The sequence below is a fragment of the Vulpes lagopus genome, chromosome 4 (assembly GCF_018345385.1).
Source record: "Vulpes lagopus strain Blue_001 chromosome 4, ASM1834538v1, whole genome shotgun sequence".
NCBI lineage: Eukaryota > Metazoa > Chordata > Mammalia > Carnivora > Canidae > Vulpes > Vulpes lagopus.
Window position 1 is genome coordinate 86,329,594 of NC_054827.1, and position 18,475 is coordinate 86,348,068.

The window sequence follows — 18,475 nt, forward strand, 5'->3', positions numbered from 1 at the left end:
TCCTGTAGTCAAGAAAAATGCACTCTAACTTGAACACCTGTTAAGAAGGTAGACTGCATGCTAACTGTTCTTACCACTATAAAAGGATTTTTTGAGATCTATAATAAAGGAAAATAAGGTGTCTTAAACTGGACAACCACTTTTTAGGCAATGTCAGTTAGTAGCTGATATTGTATCAATCAATCTAAAAGCTATGCACACTGTTTTCTTTCTTTTTTTTTTTATTTCAAGATACTTTCTTTTCAAAACAGGTCACAACACTAAGCTTTTGGCCCATTCTGCCAACATACAAGCTACAAACACTTGCTCAGCAGCTGAGGGGCACTCCTTAGTAGCATGTTTGAAAATTGAATAAAAATCCATATAAAACAAATATTCAAATAGTTTCCATAGGATGCACACTGTTTTCTAATCCTACCACTAATTTTTGAGTCTAATCACTGACACCTGCTGCATGTGCATACAGACTAAATCCTATCCACGAGGCAGCAGGATGCAATAGTTACGTGTATGAATCCCAGGTACGCCACTACCAGCACACAGTGCTTCCATTTTCCCTATCAGTAAACAGTGACAATAAAAGTATTTGCTTTTCTACTTCTTACAATGGCTATGATAAATAAGTTAGTATTTATAAATACATTAAAAAAAAAAAAAAAAAAGACAACCACCAAGTTTACAATGGTTTCCTAATGCCTGGAAAAAAAAAACCCTCTAAATTCCTAGCATGGTTTACAAGGCCTTCTGAATCTCTGTCCCTAAACCACTCTCTCTACTCTCTTCTCCTTCTGCCTCAAGATGCCATGTTGTTGCCACCTCGATTACGTTTGCTATCCCTGACATATGCCACATAGCCCCGAAAACAGAAGAGCTTTTATCAGGATGTAATTCACAAATTACAAAATTCATCCTTTTAAAGTGTATTTATACATCAGTGGTTTTTAGTATATTTAGAGAATTGATACCACACACCTTTATCCCTCTATGTTTTCCCTTATTATTTCATCAACCTGGAACAGTCTTCCCCTGGAACAGTCTTCCTACATGATTGTTTCGCCTATGGTTCTTCTTTTTTCTACAAACTGAAAGACTCGTTTTCCTTAAACTACACTAAGATGTTCAATCCATCCTGAACATGAACTTATCGAATCATGTTCCAGGGTTGTAAAACAACTTACCCAACCCAAATGAGTCAAGAGTAAACATCAATGTGAACGTCCAAATTTAAAGTTAACAAAGGACTATTTGTAGGAAAAGTTACAAGGAGTGAAAGGATTTAAACTAATGTTTTCCTCTGTGCTTCCATATAAATTAGGGTTATCCTTGTATACTGTTGCTGAGTTTATTCTGAAGCATAAATCTAAGGAATATGAGAGAAACAGGTTTTTAATGGATATAAAAATTAATGTTTAATATTTTGATGGAAAACTTATTGCAATAATATGGTCCTTGGTAATTAAAAACTGGCATGCAATCTTAACAGTATTCACCTGTATTTTCCATTCAGTTTTTTTTTTTTTTAAGAGTTTATTTATTCATGAGAGACACAGAGAGAGAGGCAGAGACACAGGCAGAGGGAGAAGCAGGTTCCATGCAGGGAGCCCGATGTGAGACTTGATCCGGGTCTCCAGGATCACATCTTAAGCCAAAGGCAGGCGCTAAACTGCTAAGCCATCCAGGGGTCCCTCCATTCAGTTTTAAAACATTGCATTTAAAAGAGTAATTCTAATTTTTACTTTTCAAGATAACATTGTAAAAATGCATTTCTTATGCTAAATTTTTAGAATGGTAAAGTCAAATTCATGCAGATGAAGTGTAAGTTTTAAAAATGCTATTTACTTTCTGCTTATCCAAACTATCCTTGCTAATATCTTCAAGTTTTTCCTGACAAGACTAAGAAATCACCCATTCTTCATCCTGACCTTTTTGAATTTCGTCACTGATGACCACCTAAGCATCAAAGCCCAAGTAGCCTCTCATTCACTTTTGTTTAGATATTTATTTTATTTATTCATTCACTCATTCATTCAGAGAGAGAGAGAGAATGAGCAGGGGGAGAGACAGAAGGAGAGGAAGAGAAAGAATCTCAAACAGACTGCATGCTGAGCATGGAGTCCAACATGGGCTCAGTCCCATGACCCTGAGATCATGACCTGAGCCAAAATCATGAGTTGGATGCTTAACAGACTGAGCCACCTAGGCATCCCTCAGTCACCTTTTATCCAAAACCTTTGTTACAGTCACTGAATCTGTCCTACACGATTGTCTTCCTAGATGAGCTGCAGACACTAAAAGATGACCGCTCTAGACAGATTTACCTTCCCTTCCCCTAGTTCCCCCCCACCCATGTTCACATTCCCTACAGAGAACTGGGTCACTTCTTTCGCCTATGGTTCCTTTCACTTTGACAGAAGGGAAGAGCCTGTAGGACAGCAAAGAATTTCCCATTAACAAGCCAATAAAGTAAAAAAAAAAAAAATCTTGTTGCTGGCCAAGTTGGTAGTAATTGTTTTATACTCTCATTTTACAGATGAGGGAAAACGTGGTGAATTCGTGGCAGAGAAGAAAAAAATAGAGACCTTCGTGTTCCCAGCTTACAGCTGAATTACACCCAACGTGCCTCATGGTATTAGTGAGATTCTGTCCTTCAGGACCATGATTTTAGGGGATCTTAGATATACTTTTATTATGCAATGGTCCTAACTCTATTATTAGGCCAGTGATTTTCGACTATCTTTTTAGCTGTTAAATCCCTTGCTCAAATGAGATTTCAGAGAAATTCACTACAGATTAAAGGAATGCTGATTTGGCCAAGACAACACTATTAGGCCCCCCTTTCCTCATCTAGATGAGGCTCTGGGGGACTCTAAAGTCCCTGTACAACAGTCTGAAAGCCACTGCCTTAGCAGGCAACACATTCTCTATTACAATTCTAGTCTTCCACAGCACATGATAAAGTAACAATGCTGCCCAGCAGACAATGAAGAAACCTTCTTAACCAGTCACTGAGGCTACAACGAAGCATGTGCTTCTAACTGTGGGAAATGTTTACTGATAGAAATATTTTCTGCTAACCTCCCTTAAGAAATATAGTCTATATTTTCATTAAATTTTGGCAGTATAATGACTTTATAGAATTCTGGTAGACACAGAATTTTATAACTAAACACATTTTCCTTTTCACCTTGGTTACTAATAACTAAGTAACACCTTATAATAACAAAGAGCAACTCTCTTATTTTTCTCTTTACTATCTTAAGTTTCTACCCTTATTTTCTCTTTGTTCCAGGACCTTTAGATACCATTTTACTCTCTTATTATCCTGCTATATTGTAAATATCCCATATCCCAGTAAAGCACTGAAAATAAGTTTTTGAAGACAGTATAAATTAATGTAAATTTTGTACTATTTTATTAATTCAAGCATTTTATAAGACATAATACTGGACAATGATTCTGATGTTTTTCAAATGTTAAAATACGTAGAGATTGAAGGAATTATAGAACACATGGAATTATCATTCTGTTTGTATTTATATTCCAAAGTAGCGAAAAAATGGAAAATGCATTCTTTAGATTTCATCTTAGAGTTAGTTTGCTCTGAGTAGACAGGTTACAGTTATGTGATTAAGAAAAAAAAATCACTTTGATATTTTTAGGAGTGGCGGTTGACTAATCTTTCTAATCCTCTACTCCCTCCTCGTCTATAACCCTTATATAGGTCAACAAAGCTTAATAAAGCATTAATGGAGAAAAGAAATTAATACTTTTTAAAATCAGTTTCTAAAATAAAGAACATTTACATGAAAATTTGAACAAGAGTTTGTTTTTATGAGATCTTGGTATTTTGAGATAACATTCTAGATGTTTTTCAGTTGTAGCTAATGCAGTGGGCCTCTGCTCCCTCAAATCACAATTTCTGGGTCTCACACAAGGAAAATGTTAGCATGAGGGAGAAGTACTGCAATTAACAAAGAAAAATGATTTTTCATATTGAATGATCAATACTGGAGCTTAAATATCAAAATGAGTGAATAAAGGCAATAATTATTGTATTGCATTAGGATTTTTGGACATATGTGAATACTTCGAAAATTGTAGTAAAAATATATATAAATAAAACTTACCATTTTAACATTTTTCAGTATACAATTCAGTGGCATTAATAAGCACGTTCAAATGTTGTGCAGCCATCACCACGATCCATTACCAGATCTTTTCATCATCCCCCAAAAGAAATTCTGTACTCATCAAAAAACAAACTCCCCATTCTCTCCTTCCTGCCAGCCCGTGGTAACCTCTATTCTATTTTCTGCTCCTAAGGATTTGCCTATTCTAGCTTCCTCATGAAAGTGGAATACCTTATTTGTCTTCTAAATGCTCTGTATAGGAGGACTCTTATGTTAGCTTATTTTGCCTCCTTTTTGAAACTGAAGATGTTCCTATTCACTTCATTAAAAAGTTAACAGAATTCTGTACAGTAGACATGTCTAAGCTTCCAATTTTTTATTATGTAAATTTACAAAAGGAAAATAATCTCCTAAATAACAAAGTAACTTTTGAGAAAGATGGCATAAGAAAAGAAAAAATAAAAAATTAGTCCAAGAGAAGAAAAAACCACAAAAGGACACCAATTATTATAAGATGTGTAAATACTGGATAGTACTTAAGAGGCATAAAAAAAAAATCTGTGCTGCATTTAACTAAACATAAACATTAACCCAGAAATGGAGTGAAATCACCAATGATTTATCACTACATTGTATGCATTCTTGAAAGAGCCTGGAAAGTCAAATACCTAAACAAAATGATTTCCAGGAGGTAGAATTACAGATGATTTAAATTTTTTTTGAGCTTTTCTATTTTTAAATTTTGCACAGTGAACAAACATTACAGTATAATTAGAAAATATGTTATTTTTAAAAATCACAAATGATATATTTAAGGATACTATATTGTATCACTACCTTAAGACAAGGCAAAAAGAAGGTAAGTATCAGGTTAAATAAGCAGCTTTCTTCTAGCAACATCAAGAACATTTTATTAGCAGCAATAAAATTATTACAAAAGACAAGAAAAGTTTCTTTCATATAATTGTTTCTATTAACAGTTGCAATCAGATCACACTACAGTATTTAAAATTAAATATTTAAAACTTGTAACACTGAATTGCAAATATAACCAAGCAAAAAACACTGCTAGCAATCTTTCAATTTCAATGGAAACACTATTGAGAATCAAGACAGTAGTGGAGGGAAATGCCAAATGTGTGCTGGCTCTCATGAAACCATGTTCACTGGAAACATCCACAGACACATGCAGGCCACTTATGAAGGACACGGGAATTTTCCTATCAAAGGGAACCCAGGATGTGCTGACTGGGTAAATTTTTCTCTAACACACCCAATAGTCCATTCTGTGAGAAAGTCCCAAGAATTTCAAAGGAAAATAATTTAATAGAGTACCTGTTCTTTCCCAACTTTATATCTGTGAAAGCCACAAATAATTAAGGCCAATAAAAGAAAGAAGATTAATCAGATTAATTAATAAGATTAATAGAGGGGAACCAGACACACCCAGAAGATGCATCCTTATAATTAAACACACATTATGAGCTCAGGCAGGCAAATCATAATCTGAGTCTGTTGTTCCCTTTGTGAAATGTCAGGAGTTGAAATTGAATAATGGCTCCTAAATGTGGATATGTTTCAGACACTTGCAGATGTTCTTAAATTTGGAGTCCAAGAGTCCCTTTCATCATACCGATTAGAACACTATCTCTAAAGGATCTGCATTTCAAACCAAACCAAATCCTTAGGTGCCTGAAGTATTAAATTCAGACAACCAATTCCTATCAAAAACAATGAAGTGAGGCATCTGTTTGCCAAACACAGCTACGGGAATTAAATAAACAACAGAGATATTCATAAGCAACACTTCTGATGCCAATAGAATTCGTAATAGCCTACTCATTTCGTAAAATATCACTTATGTGGTTTTTACTATTGATATTTACTACCAACTAGAAAATATGCATGTATTCAAGATGTTCTCTGTCTAAAGAGAATATACACATACATATACAAATACATATATTTAATATGTCAATATATATTTGGATATATATGTACGCATATAAATATATGTGTATTTAATAGCACAAATACTCCACAGTAGGTGCTCAATCAATATTTGCTGAATTAAACTAGATTGGGCAAACAAATCAGTTACCATCCACACAGTCAAAAGCAAATATTTAAAGTAGGTTAAGCACCTGAGTGCCTATTACTCTCCAATTCTCTCAAAATAAACACACTGTTGCCATTTCAAGTACACAGCATTCCTGAAGTGAGGGGCCATACAGAGTTTACTTGGGTAGCATGGCATGAAAATTATTAACCCAGGGCCACTTAATGTAAATACTCCTTTCTACCAACATTTAACTGATATAAATAGAAACAAATTATGCTGAGAGAAGTCAACTGTTTAGCTTTTTTCAAACCAGACTTAATAATTCATTGCTTTCCTAAAACTTAATTAGTGAGTCTAAAGAGCTGAATGAGATTTAAGTTTGCATTTATCAGAATAATAAGCAACACAGCTTATTCCAGTGATACACTCAAAGATGTTAATGATCCTTGGAAATATGTGTCTAGAAATATCTCACTGATAAATACATACATCACAATATACCAATATAAATATACTAACTAAAGCCACATGTAAATGTTTGCCAAAATTCTTTTAAAAATAATGCTCTTATACAGGAATAGGCTTATACAAGCTTATAATATTCAGAAAAAAATATTCCTAAAGACTGTCTGTTCATAGCTTTCACACATTTATTCTTCTTATAGCACAGCACATGGCACATAGTAGGCACTCAATTCCATACTTATGGAATACATGAATTTAAATCCAGTTGTCATGAATGTCCAATCAATAATACAAAAATAACCAATTTAAAGATAAAGTTTAGAGCCAAATTTTATGCATACATCTCACTCTGCTAGATTTTCAATATTTCTTCATTGGGTACAAAAAGAATCTGAAATGATTTAGAATAACAACATATCCATAGGGACACCTGGTGTCTCAGTCCGTTAAACAACTTCCTTAGGCTCAGGTCATGATCCTGTGGTCCTGGGATCAAGTCCCACGTCAAGCTCCCTACTCAGCGGGGAGCCTGCTTCTCCCCTCTCCCTATGCTGCTCCCCTTGCTGTGTCCTTTTGCTTTCCCTCTACCAAATAAATAAAACCTTTAAAAATATATCTATGATGGAAAAATTACAATGAATACGAAACTAAGATTATAAGCCATATAGTAGGTTCTCACATTAAGACAGCACACTTTACATGAGCTTTGGAAATGCTAATTTTGCAGTCTCACCTTAGGGATTCCAACTTAATAGGTCTCTGATACAGGGCTTAGAAAATTTTAAACATTTTTAAATAATCATCTCTATGATTCTGATGCAGCTGTTAGAAGAACCATATTAGAGAAATACCCCTATGTAAGAAGAGGGGAAAACTAAACCAAATTTGTTTCTGCACCTGAGCCTTGAATTTAGCTCTTGCTTTTCTGGCAGTTAAGACAAAAAGGAATTAAAGAGGAAGCAACTATTGGCTGATGAGAGGAAGTCTGGCAGTTTGTCAGAGAAGGCCAATAAATCGCTTCAAATCCTTTTGTAAACAGGCACAGCATGTACATAGAGGGAAAACAATTCCCTAGCATTAACAAAAAATGACTTATCAGAAGGCACTTAATGTAAAAGACAGAAAATAATAAAAAATTTACTTATGAGTAATTTTGGAGACTATACAGGAACATCATCAAATGGGTATGTCTAATTTTATTTTCTTTTGAGAGAGAGAGCAAGCATGCAAACCCATGCCTGCACCCCTGTGCTGGTGGGGGAGGGGCAGTGGGAAAGGGAAAGAGAGAATCTTAAGCAGGCTCCACACCCAGCACAGAGCCAGATGCAGGGCTCAACCTCACCACCGTGAGATCATGACCTGAGCCAAAATCAAGAGTCAGATGCTTATATGACTGAGTCACCCAGGTGTCCCTAATTTAATTTTTTTATTATCATAAAAAAAAAAAAAAAATTAAAAAAAAAAAAAAAAGGGATCCCTGGGTGGCGCAGCGGTTTAGCGCCTGCCTTTGGCCCAGGGCGCGATCCTGGAGACCTGGGATCGAATCCCACATCGGGCTCCCGGTGCATGGAGCCTGCTTCTCCTCTGCCTGTATCTCTGCCTCTCTCTCTCTCTCTCTCTCTCTCTCTCTCTCTCTCTGTGACTATCATAAAAAAAAAAAAAAAATTAAAAAAAAAAAAAAAGATTTTATTTAATTATGAGAGACACAGAGAGAAAGGCAGAGACATAGACAGAGGGAAGCAGGCTCCATGCAGGAAGCCTGATGTGGGACTCAATCTCAGGTCTCCAGGATGACACCCTGGGGCTGAAGGCGGCACTAAACTGCTGAGCCACCAGGGCTGCCCTCTAATTTAATTTTAAAGCACAGGGACAAACTTTTATATACTGCTGGCAGCTTCCTTGAAGAACAAGAAAGATGCACATTCCTAACACTTCACAGTCCCACTCCTAGACAATAATCTGGATTCAAAAAACTCATTCACATGCACCAGAAGAATGTGTGTAAGACAAGTACCAGTACTGTCTGCATCTGAAACAAATTTGAAACATGTTAAATATCAATCAAGGAAAATGGATAAACAGTGTTAGGTGTATATGCAATGGAATATCTATAATTATAGAAAAATGAAGAAACTAGAATTATATGTATCTATACATATATTGTATATATGTATATATTGTGAATGATGAATTCATAAATATAACATTGAGGGGGAAAAGTCACTTGCAGAAGAATACAGTGTGATGTGACACATATAAAGTGTAAAAGCATACCTGATAACTCTGTATATTGTCTCAAAAACATACCTGTGTAGTAAAAATATAAAGAAATGCCTGGAATAAAAACTATAGTCAAGAAGGGCAGTTCTTCTAGATGGTGTGGAAAGGGAAAGAATCAGAGAGAATTATAGGTTCAGAAATATTAGGAATGCTTTATTTCTTTAGTAGGGTGGTAGTTGCCTGTGGGATTGTTATATATCTGAATTATTTCCCAATAAATAAATTAAAAATAGGAAGGTATAATACCAAACCATATTCTAGTAAGGATCTGGGATATAAATGAATATGGTCCATGCAGACTCCTTTTCAATTATAACAGGAAGAGAGGGGGAGGACAGAAGAAAAGACAAGGAACAGGGTCCTTATATACTAAAGCAGTGCATCCCAGGTATAGCTCTCTGAGGCTAAAGAGACCAAGGAGCAAGATACCTTGCAGTCATTAAAACATGTGAGGTTAATCAGCATGAACTGATAGAGAAATATGTCCCCCACATATTAGGAAATAAAAGCAAGCTTCATAGCAGTAATGCTTAGTGTAATACCATTTATATAAGAGAAGATTTATGTATAATATTACATTTGTGGAAAATTACACAAAGAATCAGTAATGGTTGTTGACCTGGGGAGAAGGCAAAACTTTCACTTTATACCCTATTATACTGTCAAACTGTTTTCATAATAAATGCATCTATAATTTTTAAATTAACATTTATTTATTTTTTTAAATTTTTATTTATTTATGATAGTCACACAGGGGGAGAGAGAGAGAGAGAGAGACAGAGAGAGACAGAGAGAGAGAGAGAGACACCAGCAGAGGGAGAAGCAGGCTCCATGAACCGGGAGCCCGACGTGGGATTTGATCCCAGGTCTCCAGGATCGCGCCCCGGGCCAAAGGCAGGCGCCAAACCGCTGCGCCACCCAGGGATCCCTAAATTAACATTTATAATTAAACAAATGAGCTCTCCAGCATTGGGGAAATGCTTCTCAATCTCAGCTTTACTTCAAAACCATCTGGACGCTTACAAAACTCAACTTCCAGACTCTAGTCCAACTTAGAACCTCTGAGGGGAGGGCCCAGGTATCACCATTTTTTAAAAGCTCCATTTAAAAAAAACGTCCAATGGGGGTGCCTGGGTGGCTCAGTGGGTTAAATGTTAGACTCCTGATTTTGACTCAGGTCATGATTTCAGGGTCCATGATATTAAGCCCCATCTTGAGCTCTGTGCTGGGTATGGAGCCTGCTTAAGATTCTCTCTTCCCCTCTTCCTCTGTTCCTCGTAACCCTTCTGTGCACGTGCGCACTCTCTCTCTCTCTCTCTCTCTCTCTCTCTCTCAAAAGAAGTCCAATATATATTAAGGGTTAAAACTCACTGTTTCAGATGTTATGTGTGCAAATGACAATGTGTGTGCTATGAAAATTTAAGACATCAATCTTGTACACTGATCCAGACAAGAAAAGTATTAATGCCTAAAGGAGGAAGAACTAGGTTATATATAGGCTGGGTTAAAAACTTTTGGGAAAAGTAAGCTCTGATACACCGAAGCACCTGAAAAGGTTTAGACTCAGAACCCCTAATTCCATTCTACTGAGTATGGAAGAGAAATTCGCCCTGGAAAAAAGTGTTCCCAGTGACCAAACAAGCATTTCACTAGACTCCTGTAAAAATCTCATTTTGAGTGATATCGCCCTTAATTTGGGGTTGTATCTCTGTTATATGTTTATTTCAGGTTTTTAAAAATATTAATAAGCAGAAGAAAAGAACACTCACCATAATCCCATATCCCTTATGATATTTTGGAATATAAGCCTTCTGTTTAGATGATTTTCTCTGCATATATTTACATATATAATTTCTCATACAAAAGTGGAATCACAGTGAATGCCAGGGTTTGTAACCAGCTCTTTGTCATGTATTATAACAACAACATTCTTTCATGTAATACTACCTCTTGATGGGCCCACCAGGACCAGGTCACTGTAAAATGTATCCCTAAGTAGCTGAAAAAACTGATGTGTTTGAAGGAGTTAATTCAGAATGAAAACTACTATCCTGAAACAATTAATTTAGCATTGCAAGGTTCAAAGGACAGCTTTTGTATTACATAGTGATTAGTAATCAGCTCCCCAAGGCTGGTTCATGAGATATAGGCATGTTATCATAACACGGAGGAAGAAGCTCATGTCCCATATAAGCACCATCCAAGTTAGCTACTAGCTAATCTTATCATTAAAAATTGTTGTCTAACACAGTAAGAAGGTTTTTAAAAGCTGTTTTCTTAAAGCAATTTATTTGTTTTTCTAGGTACTGCAAAACTATTTTAAATGAACAAGTTTACCTTTGTGGAAAACTCTGAGACAAATCTGAGGCTTCGCCACAACAGTGTTGGTCATTATGTGATAAATATTTTAAGTTTCATTCCTGGCTTCTTTTTAATCCCTCACCCTCATTTTTACTTACAATATTTGTAATCTTCTGCAAACCGACTTAAAGTCTCCTTTCTGGACAATGGCAGGATAAATATGAATGAATGAGCAAGCAAATAATCACACATATACAATCAAATCACTTCTCCATCACTTACTACACTGTAATGCCTTGTGCCTCCATCTCCCTTACCACACCTAAGTTTCTTGAGGGCAGGTAAAGTGGTCTCATTTGGCTTCGTATCCCTAATGCCTAATATCAAACTCTGGTACACAGCAAAGTTTTAAGAAAAATACATGTTTAGTATACTAGAGTTTTCACCTCATTACTGAGCCAGTGCTAAAGTGTCTCAACAGCCTAGAATTTATGCTTATTACAGAGAAATGTAATGGCCCTCTTACGATGCAGCCTCCTTGCTATGGTATACGTTACCAATTGAGATGACTTCTGAAATCAGATCCTCCTCCTGAATTTTTCAGTGATAAAACCCACCATTCACTCCTCTTCACCTATCTCCCTTCATCCATGGTAGTCACCAGGGCTTTGTCAATTCTAACCCTGCAACATCCCTCTTCTGTCCCTTGTCCACCTCCATTTCTATCCGCCTAATTAAAATGCTCAGCCTCTCTTCAAGAATTTCCTACATTACATCATCCCTTTGTATAGTTTGTCTTTCACAGTGTGGCAGGATTTTAATCTCTTCCTGGAACCTCAACTGTAACTCTGATCACAACACTTTCCTACTCCTGTGTCTTTAAGGACTCCCCACTGCCCATGGGATTATCTTCCATTTGCCTGATCTTGACTTAACAGTCAATTCAGGGATCCCTGGGTGGCCCAGCGGTTTAGCGCCTGCCTTTGGCCCAGGGCGCGATCCTGGAGACCTGGGATCGAGTCCCACGTTGGGCTCCCGGTGCATGGAGCCTGTTTCTCCCTCTGCCTGTGTCTCTGCCTCTCTCTCTCTCTCTCTCTCTCTCTGTGTGACTATCATAAATAAATAAATAAATTAAAAATCAAAACAAAACAAAAAAACAGTCAATTCATTCAATAGCCCTTTTCTTCAGTGTCTGTTATGTATGTACAAAGTAGATGAAGTTCCAGGTTTGGGGAGGGAGAAGGGAAATGTACAAAACATGAAACTCATCTTCTGGGAATGGACCACATAACAGTAGAGGTAGACCTGTACAAGAATAATTATAAAACTAAACTGGTAAGAGCTTTTATAAAAAAAGGGGGGGGGAGGCAAAATACACATATGATGGAAGTAAAGAGATGAGAAATATTAATTCTGGCTATGGGAATCAAGGGAGACTACATGAAGGAGGTGGAATTCTAACAAGAAAAAAATCAGCAGAAGTATTTCTGGCACATGAAATAGTATAAACTGAAAAAGACATGGGAAAGCACAAAATAGCTTTTCTTGGAATTCAGAAAGAAGTGCTAGGTTGATACATAGGTAGGTGAGGGAAAGAAACCGAAAACAAGACTGAAAAGGTTGGGGGTCATCTGGTGGTTCCCAACGGATATGCTCAGAGACCTGTATTCACTGTTTAGAGGTTTAGCAACAGAACGATCTGATCATAGCTGTGCTCTCAGAGGCACTTCACAAGGGCCTTTTCTCTTAAAAACTGACTGAAGAGAAGAAAAAAGGAAGACTGAGAAGAGAAGGGAAGCAGTTTCTGCAATAATATGTAGTAAGTAATTGGTGCCAGGATTAGATTTGAAGCAGTAAAAAATGCATCACTGGCCAAAGAGTGTGCTCAGCAATATCTGTTGGGGACATTGCAATCAGACTCAAACATATTTTATCTATTTTTTCTTCTTGCCTGATGAGCTTCTGAGTCCAGGTGATTCAGCACACATCTCAAGTTTCAGGGCTACAATCAGCCAGCCCAGTATGTGTGGCACCCACAGCTTGTGGATCCGCCACTGCTCAAGCTTGGTAAGACTCGTCCCAGGCCCCATCCTTCTGCTTTTCAAGTTTTCATCAGTCAGAATGCTGCATGTCCCCTTCTGTGGTTCTTGGAGCCAACATCAAGTCCATTCTGCTCTACATTTGCCAGGTTTTATCCAACTCTGTGTCTCACTTACCTCCTAAGCCCAGACACCAGGCACTTTGGAATAGCAGCCAAATAATCAGCCAACTTCCGTGTCCTTGCTCTCTTCTCCACATGGGCACCCTTCCCTTTCCTCTCTAGCCCTTCCGTTGCAGCCCTCTCCAAAACTGGCTATTCATTTCTTTGCCTCCTGTGATACTTCTGTGATGTCTTACTTCTAGGCTTTACCTCCTCATAAGAAAAACATCTCCTTTGAGGTTATACCATTTGACCATAACATCCTCCCTTTGTCAGCTACTCAACTTCAAATCACTCCTCCTCATTCATCTAAGTGGTTAACATTTGGTATATATTTTCTCCTCTGGCCTGAGAGCTCTGCCAATGTCTCTGATAGCACTAAAGGTCCATTGTAGCTAAAGCAGCCAACACCATCTAGATCAATTCTAGATCTCCTCTTCACCACTCTCTTCCTCTAACTCAGCCATCCAGCACCAGGGACACATCTTGGACTTCAACAGAGACATGAACTATTTTACCTCAAAAGCTGTCCATTCCGGCTCACACAGCACCTCCACCACAACTGTTATTCAAACCTCTCAGGACTCCAGCCCACCTACCACTGTGCTTTCCCATGGGCCCTCTTCTTTGCTGAAGTTCCATGGTCCATTATTCCTAACACACACTTGCCAACTCTTAAACTCCCTCTGCTTTTTCACCCACTTCTCTGGGAAAACTCCACCCTTGAAAAAAAAAGGGCGACACTCCAATTCTATCGTTCCTTCTTTGCTTATGAGCTGGGACACTTCTATAAGGAGAAACTTCCTCTCATCATCTGTGTGGAAAGACACAATAGCTGCTTAATTCTCTTTATTTTTCAATTTTCATTCTCCAAAGTGATTAATGATTTTTTTGTTATGAGTATCATTAATCTATTCTAGTATGCTCCAAGGTAATCAATGCATTTTTTAAAATCATAAATTTACAGATATAACATATTCCCCTGGATATCCCACTGAAACATGTTCAAGCCTACATTCAAAAACAGAACAAGTCCCGTAGTGGATCTTTCATCTCCTCCTCCCAGCCAAGCTGCCCTGGCGACACTTGTACAAACATTGTATTTCTTGACCTTTCACTCCCTTCTTTACCATCTTTAACTGGAGTATGGTCTCACCACTCCACTAAAATAGGCTCTTGCTGGGGTGTCTGAGTGGCCCAGTTGGTTGGGCATCTGACAACAGGTTTCAGCTCAGGTCGTGATCTCAGGGTCATGAGACTGATCCTCGCATGGGGCTCCAAGCTCAGTGCAGAGTCTGCTTGAGATTTTTCTCTCCCTCTCCCTCTGCTCCTCCCATTCATGTTTGCTCTCTAAAATAAGTAAATAAATAAATCTTTAAAACAAAAAACAGAACAGCTCCTGCTAAGGTCTCTAATGACCACCACTTTGTTAAGCTCAAAGTTGACTTCAGAGGCTTCCTTTTACCTGACCGCTCTGTGCGGCTGGCCACTTCATTTCTTCTTGAAGGAGTATTCTCCTGACACTGTAACATCTTACAGTGTTTTTGTCTTGTCAGTTTTTCCAGTTTATCATCTTACTCATCTGGGACATGTTGGTAGTCCTAAGGCTCGGTCTTAGAACATTATTTTCTCCACTATACTCTCTGCTAAGATGATCTCACCCACACCCAGGACTTTCACTTATACAAAGATGTCTCAGAGCAAGTTTATATCATTATCTTTCATCTCTCCCTCTGGACTCTATACACAACTGCCTATATGATGGCTCCTCTCAAATGTCTCAGAGTGTTTCTACTTACTATGTATACAAATAAAGTCAGGATCTATGAAAAAAAGAAAATCACCCTCTTCCAGTAAATGTCAGCACTGTCCAAAAAGATGTACAAACCACTGTCATCTCTGACAACTCCTTTTATCTCAGATGCATACCCCTTCTATCACCAGTCCCTGTTGATTTATTTCCTGAACACTTTTCAAATGCCTCTCCTTTCCACTCTATCACTACAAACCTCATCCAAACTATTGACACCTCTCACTAAGACCACTGCAGGAGTCTACTGATAAGGTTACTATCATGTCCTTTCTCCAAACATGCCCTGCATTGATCATGCCTAGCACTGCTTAAAATCCTTCGATGGTTTCCCATGGCTTAGGATAAACTCCTACCACTCTATACTCTACGTAACTTGAAGCTATTTTTCAGCTTCATCCAGAATAACGCTCCCCTAAGAACCAGGGAGAATTTAGTTCCTTATCTGTTTTTTTTTTTTTTAATGTTAAAAGGCCTCTGTACACATGCTCCCTTTGTCTGAAATGCTCTTTATCCTTTGATTAGTTAGCTAGCCCTTCAGATAGGTCTTAAGAGTCACTTGCTAAAGGAAACCCTCTCCTGTCCAGATCATACCCCAGTCCCAAAGGCTGTCCTGGCATCTTGCATATAGCCTTTGTAGACTTGCCACAGCTGCATTTTCACATTTTTTATACAATCATTTTGGTTAATGTTGATCTCCACCGGCTAAGTTTTACCAGCACAGAAACCATGGTTACACTGTAGTCCCAGTGCCTGTCATATATTACATGCTAAGTTAGTATATGTTGGATGAATGAATAAATGAAAATGAATAAATATCCAAATTTCTTGACATTAGTGTGGTTTGTTCTTTTTCAGAAGGCTTATACTTGCTCTCACTGAATGTACTTTATTTTTTAAATATTATTATAATAAAGTTGAGCTGTTTTTATTATTATCACTGAATTCATTTTTTGTAGGCCAAAACTATTTTCTGATTACCTCCAAATACATTCCCAAACACTTGCCTAACTCCATGAGAAAAACTGGAGAAAGGCAAATTCTTACTTTCTGTTCTCTTGGCAACTATGGCCATGAGGTACAGGTCTGGTTAATGAAATTTAAGTGGAAGTTTTCTGGGAGGCTTCTGAAAAGGTATTGATCCTGAAGGGAAAAAAAAAAAAAGTAGGGAGGGAACTGTGGCATTCTGTCCTTTTTCCTCATGTGATGTGATATCTGGAGTCACAGCAACTATCTTGCAACTACATGGGAAATGCCAACAACGAACCACTGAAGCAGCAGAAGCAGCAGCCCACTCCAAGTCTTCTCATTGTATGAGAAAAGTAAACTCTTATTTTCTTTTCTATTACTTATATCTAAAAACATCCATAACTGTTATTCTGCTAACAAGATTCTCTTTCAGATAAACCACCTTACTCTGCCCAAGGAGTCTTTTTTTCTCTTCTCCTTTTAATCTTTTCTCTCTTTGGTCAAATTTCTGTCACTCTCCCTAGTAATGTAACCAAAATAAAATACCGGGCATTTACACACACACACACACACACACACACACACACACACACACTTTTTTTTTTAAACAAAATAGAAGATTAAGGGCAATTTAGAAAGTAAAGAAAGATTCTTTAAATTTCTTATACTGAGTTGATCTACAAATATAGAGACAAGAATAACATCTATTTGGTGATATGGCATCAAACAGAATTTAGATCTCTTTGCTCTGTTCACTTCTCAGTCTAAAAACCAAGCACAAAAGTAGGTAAAGTATTTTAATGTCTACTCAGATGTATCAATACCAGCATGTGATATATTCTGATAGAATTCCAAAGTCAAGTATCATATAAATATGCACCTGGACGATAAATCAAACATTTGTACACAAAGCTTGACTACACACATATGGACTAAATTTAATTTTTCCAAAAATGTACATGCAAGAAGTATAAATAATACTTTAAGAACAGATAAATCTGAATAAATAGATTAGACTATGATTTTCCTACTAGTAAGACCGGGATATTTCACCTGTATTCCTAATAAAACATGCAATTTAGGTTTAGAAATTAGGGGTAAGACCTAGTCAGTTGTAGGTAATGTTCTTAGAGTTAAAAAAAAAAAAAAGAATATGAATTAAATTATCTTGGGCCAGTGCCCTTTTCAGTCTGTTCTTAGTCCCCCATCTATATAGCAAGGATGCTGGACTGGTTTCTAGACTGTGCTCTGCAGAGCCTATCCAGACAAGTCTGCAAGCCTTCCACTCTGACTCAGGCAGAGCAGATCTGCTTTTATCTGTTTAAATATTCATCTTTTATATAAGATTTTTGTTAAAGTAAGAACTCAGGAACTAAAAATACCTTGAAAATTACTGGACAAAATGGTCTCCTTGGTCTCCTCTGATATTAACATGCATGATGAAATGATTTAAGCTTCTAAGCTCTAAATATTTTAAGAGCAAATCTATTCATCTAAATATGTACACAGAAAGTTCATGTGACAATGTGGGCTTGCTTTATTTTCAGAAATATATTCAAATAGAACTAATGTTTTTACCTTGTGAAAATGCCATCCACAATTCCAATTGTTGCTTCCTCCGCAGGAACATAGGAGCCAATCTGAGCCATGATAGTAATCAATGCAACTTGTTTTATGTAGGAGCTCTTTCCACCCATGTTTGGTCCAGTAATTATCATTACTCTCTCCGAGTCCCCCTGGAAAATTAAAAAGCAATTTCACTTATTGTACCCAAAGGGCTTTTACATAATACCTATAATTTCTTCCATAATTAGGCAAAAGATGGCTTTCTGGTATTTAAATATGTTACCAATTAAGAATCACAAAGGGAAAGAGGACCTCTTTGTTTTCAACCGAACTGTGCTGCAGAACAGTGAATTCTTAGCAACCCATAGGATTGTTTCTGCATATAAAAAAGGAAACAATATGAAGTAACCTAAATGAGAGAACTACTATGGCTCTCTCATTAAATATTATTAAATATTCACTAATTTGCCTGTGTGTTTTTTATACTGTTTACATTTAAAAATCTATCAATTTCCATTTATCCATCTTAAAATGACACATACTATATAGCTAATTGCTTAAGGCCCTAATTTGGGCTGACAGCACCAGAATTTTTTTCAGTTATAATGGATGACTACTAAAGACATTTATAATACCAAATTCTATTCACTCTCATTTCACCAGAGTGTAAAGGAGACAGAAAAGCTCAAACA

The 18,475-nt window shown here is 37.1% G+C and overlaps 1 protein-coding gene across 1 annotated transcript in view; it reads right to left on the reverse strand.

Moving 5' to 3' along the window:
- The window catches only part of MSH3 (mutS homolog 3), a 184,556-nt gene that overhangs the window by 23,364 nt on the left and 142,717 nt on the right, over positions 1 to 18,475 (reverse strand). The window contains exon 20 of the mRNA XM_041752206.1: positions 17,796 to 17,953. Within this exon, the coding sequence (XP_041608140.1) occupies positions 17,796 to 17,953 (158 nt within the window). The remainder of the gene's footprint in view (positions 1 to 17,795; positions 17,954 to 18,475) is intronic.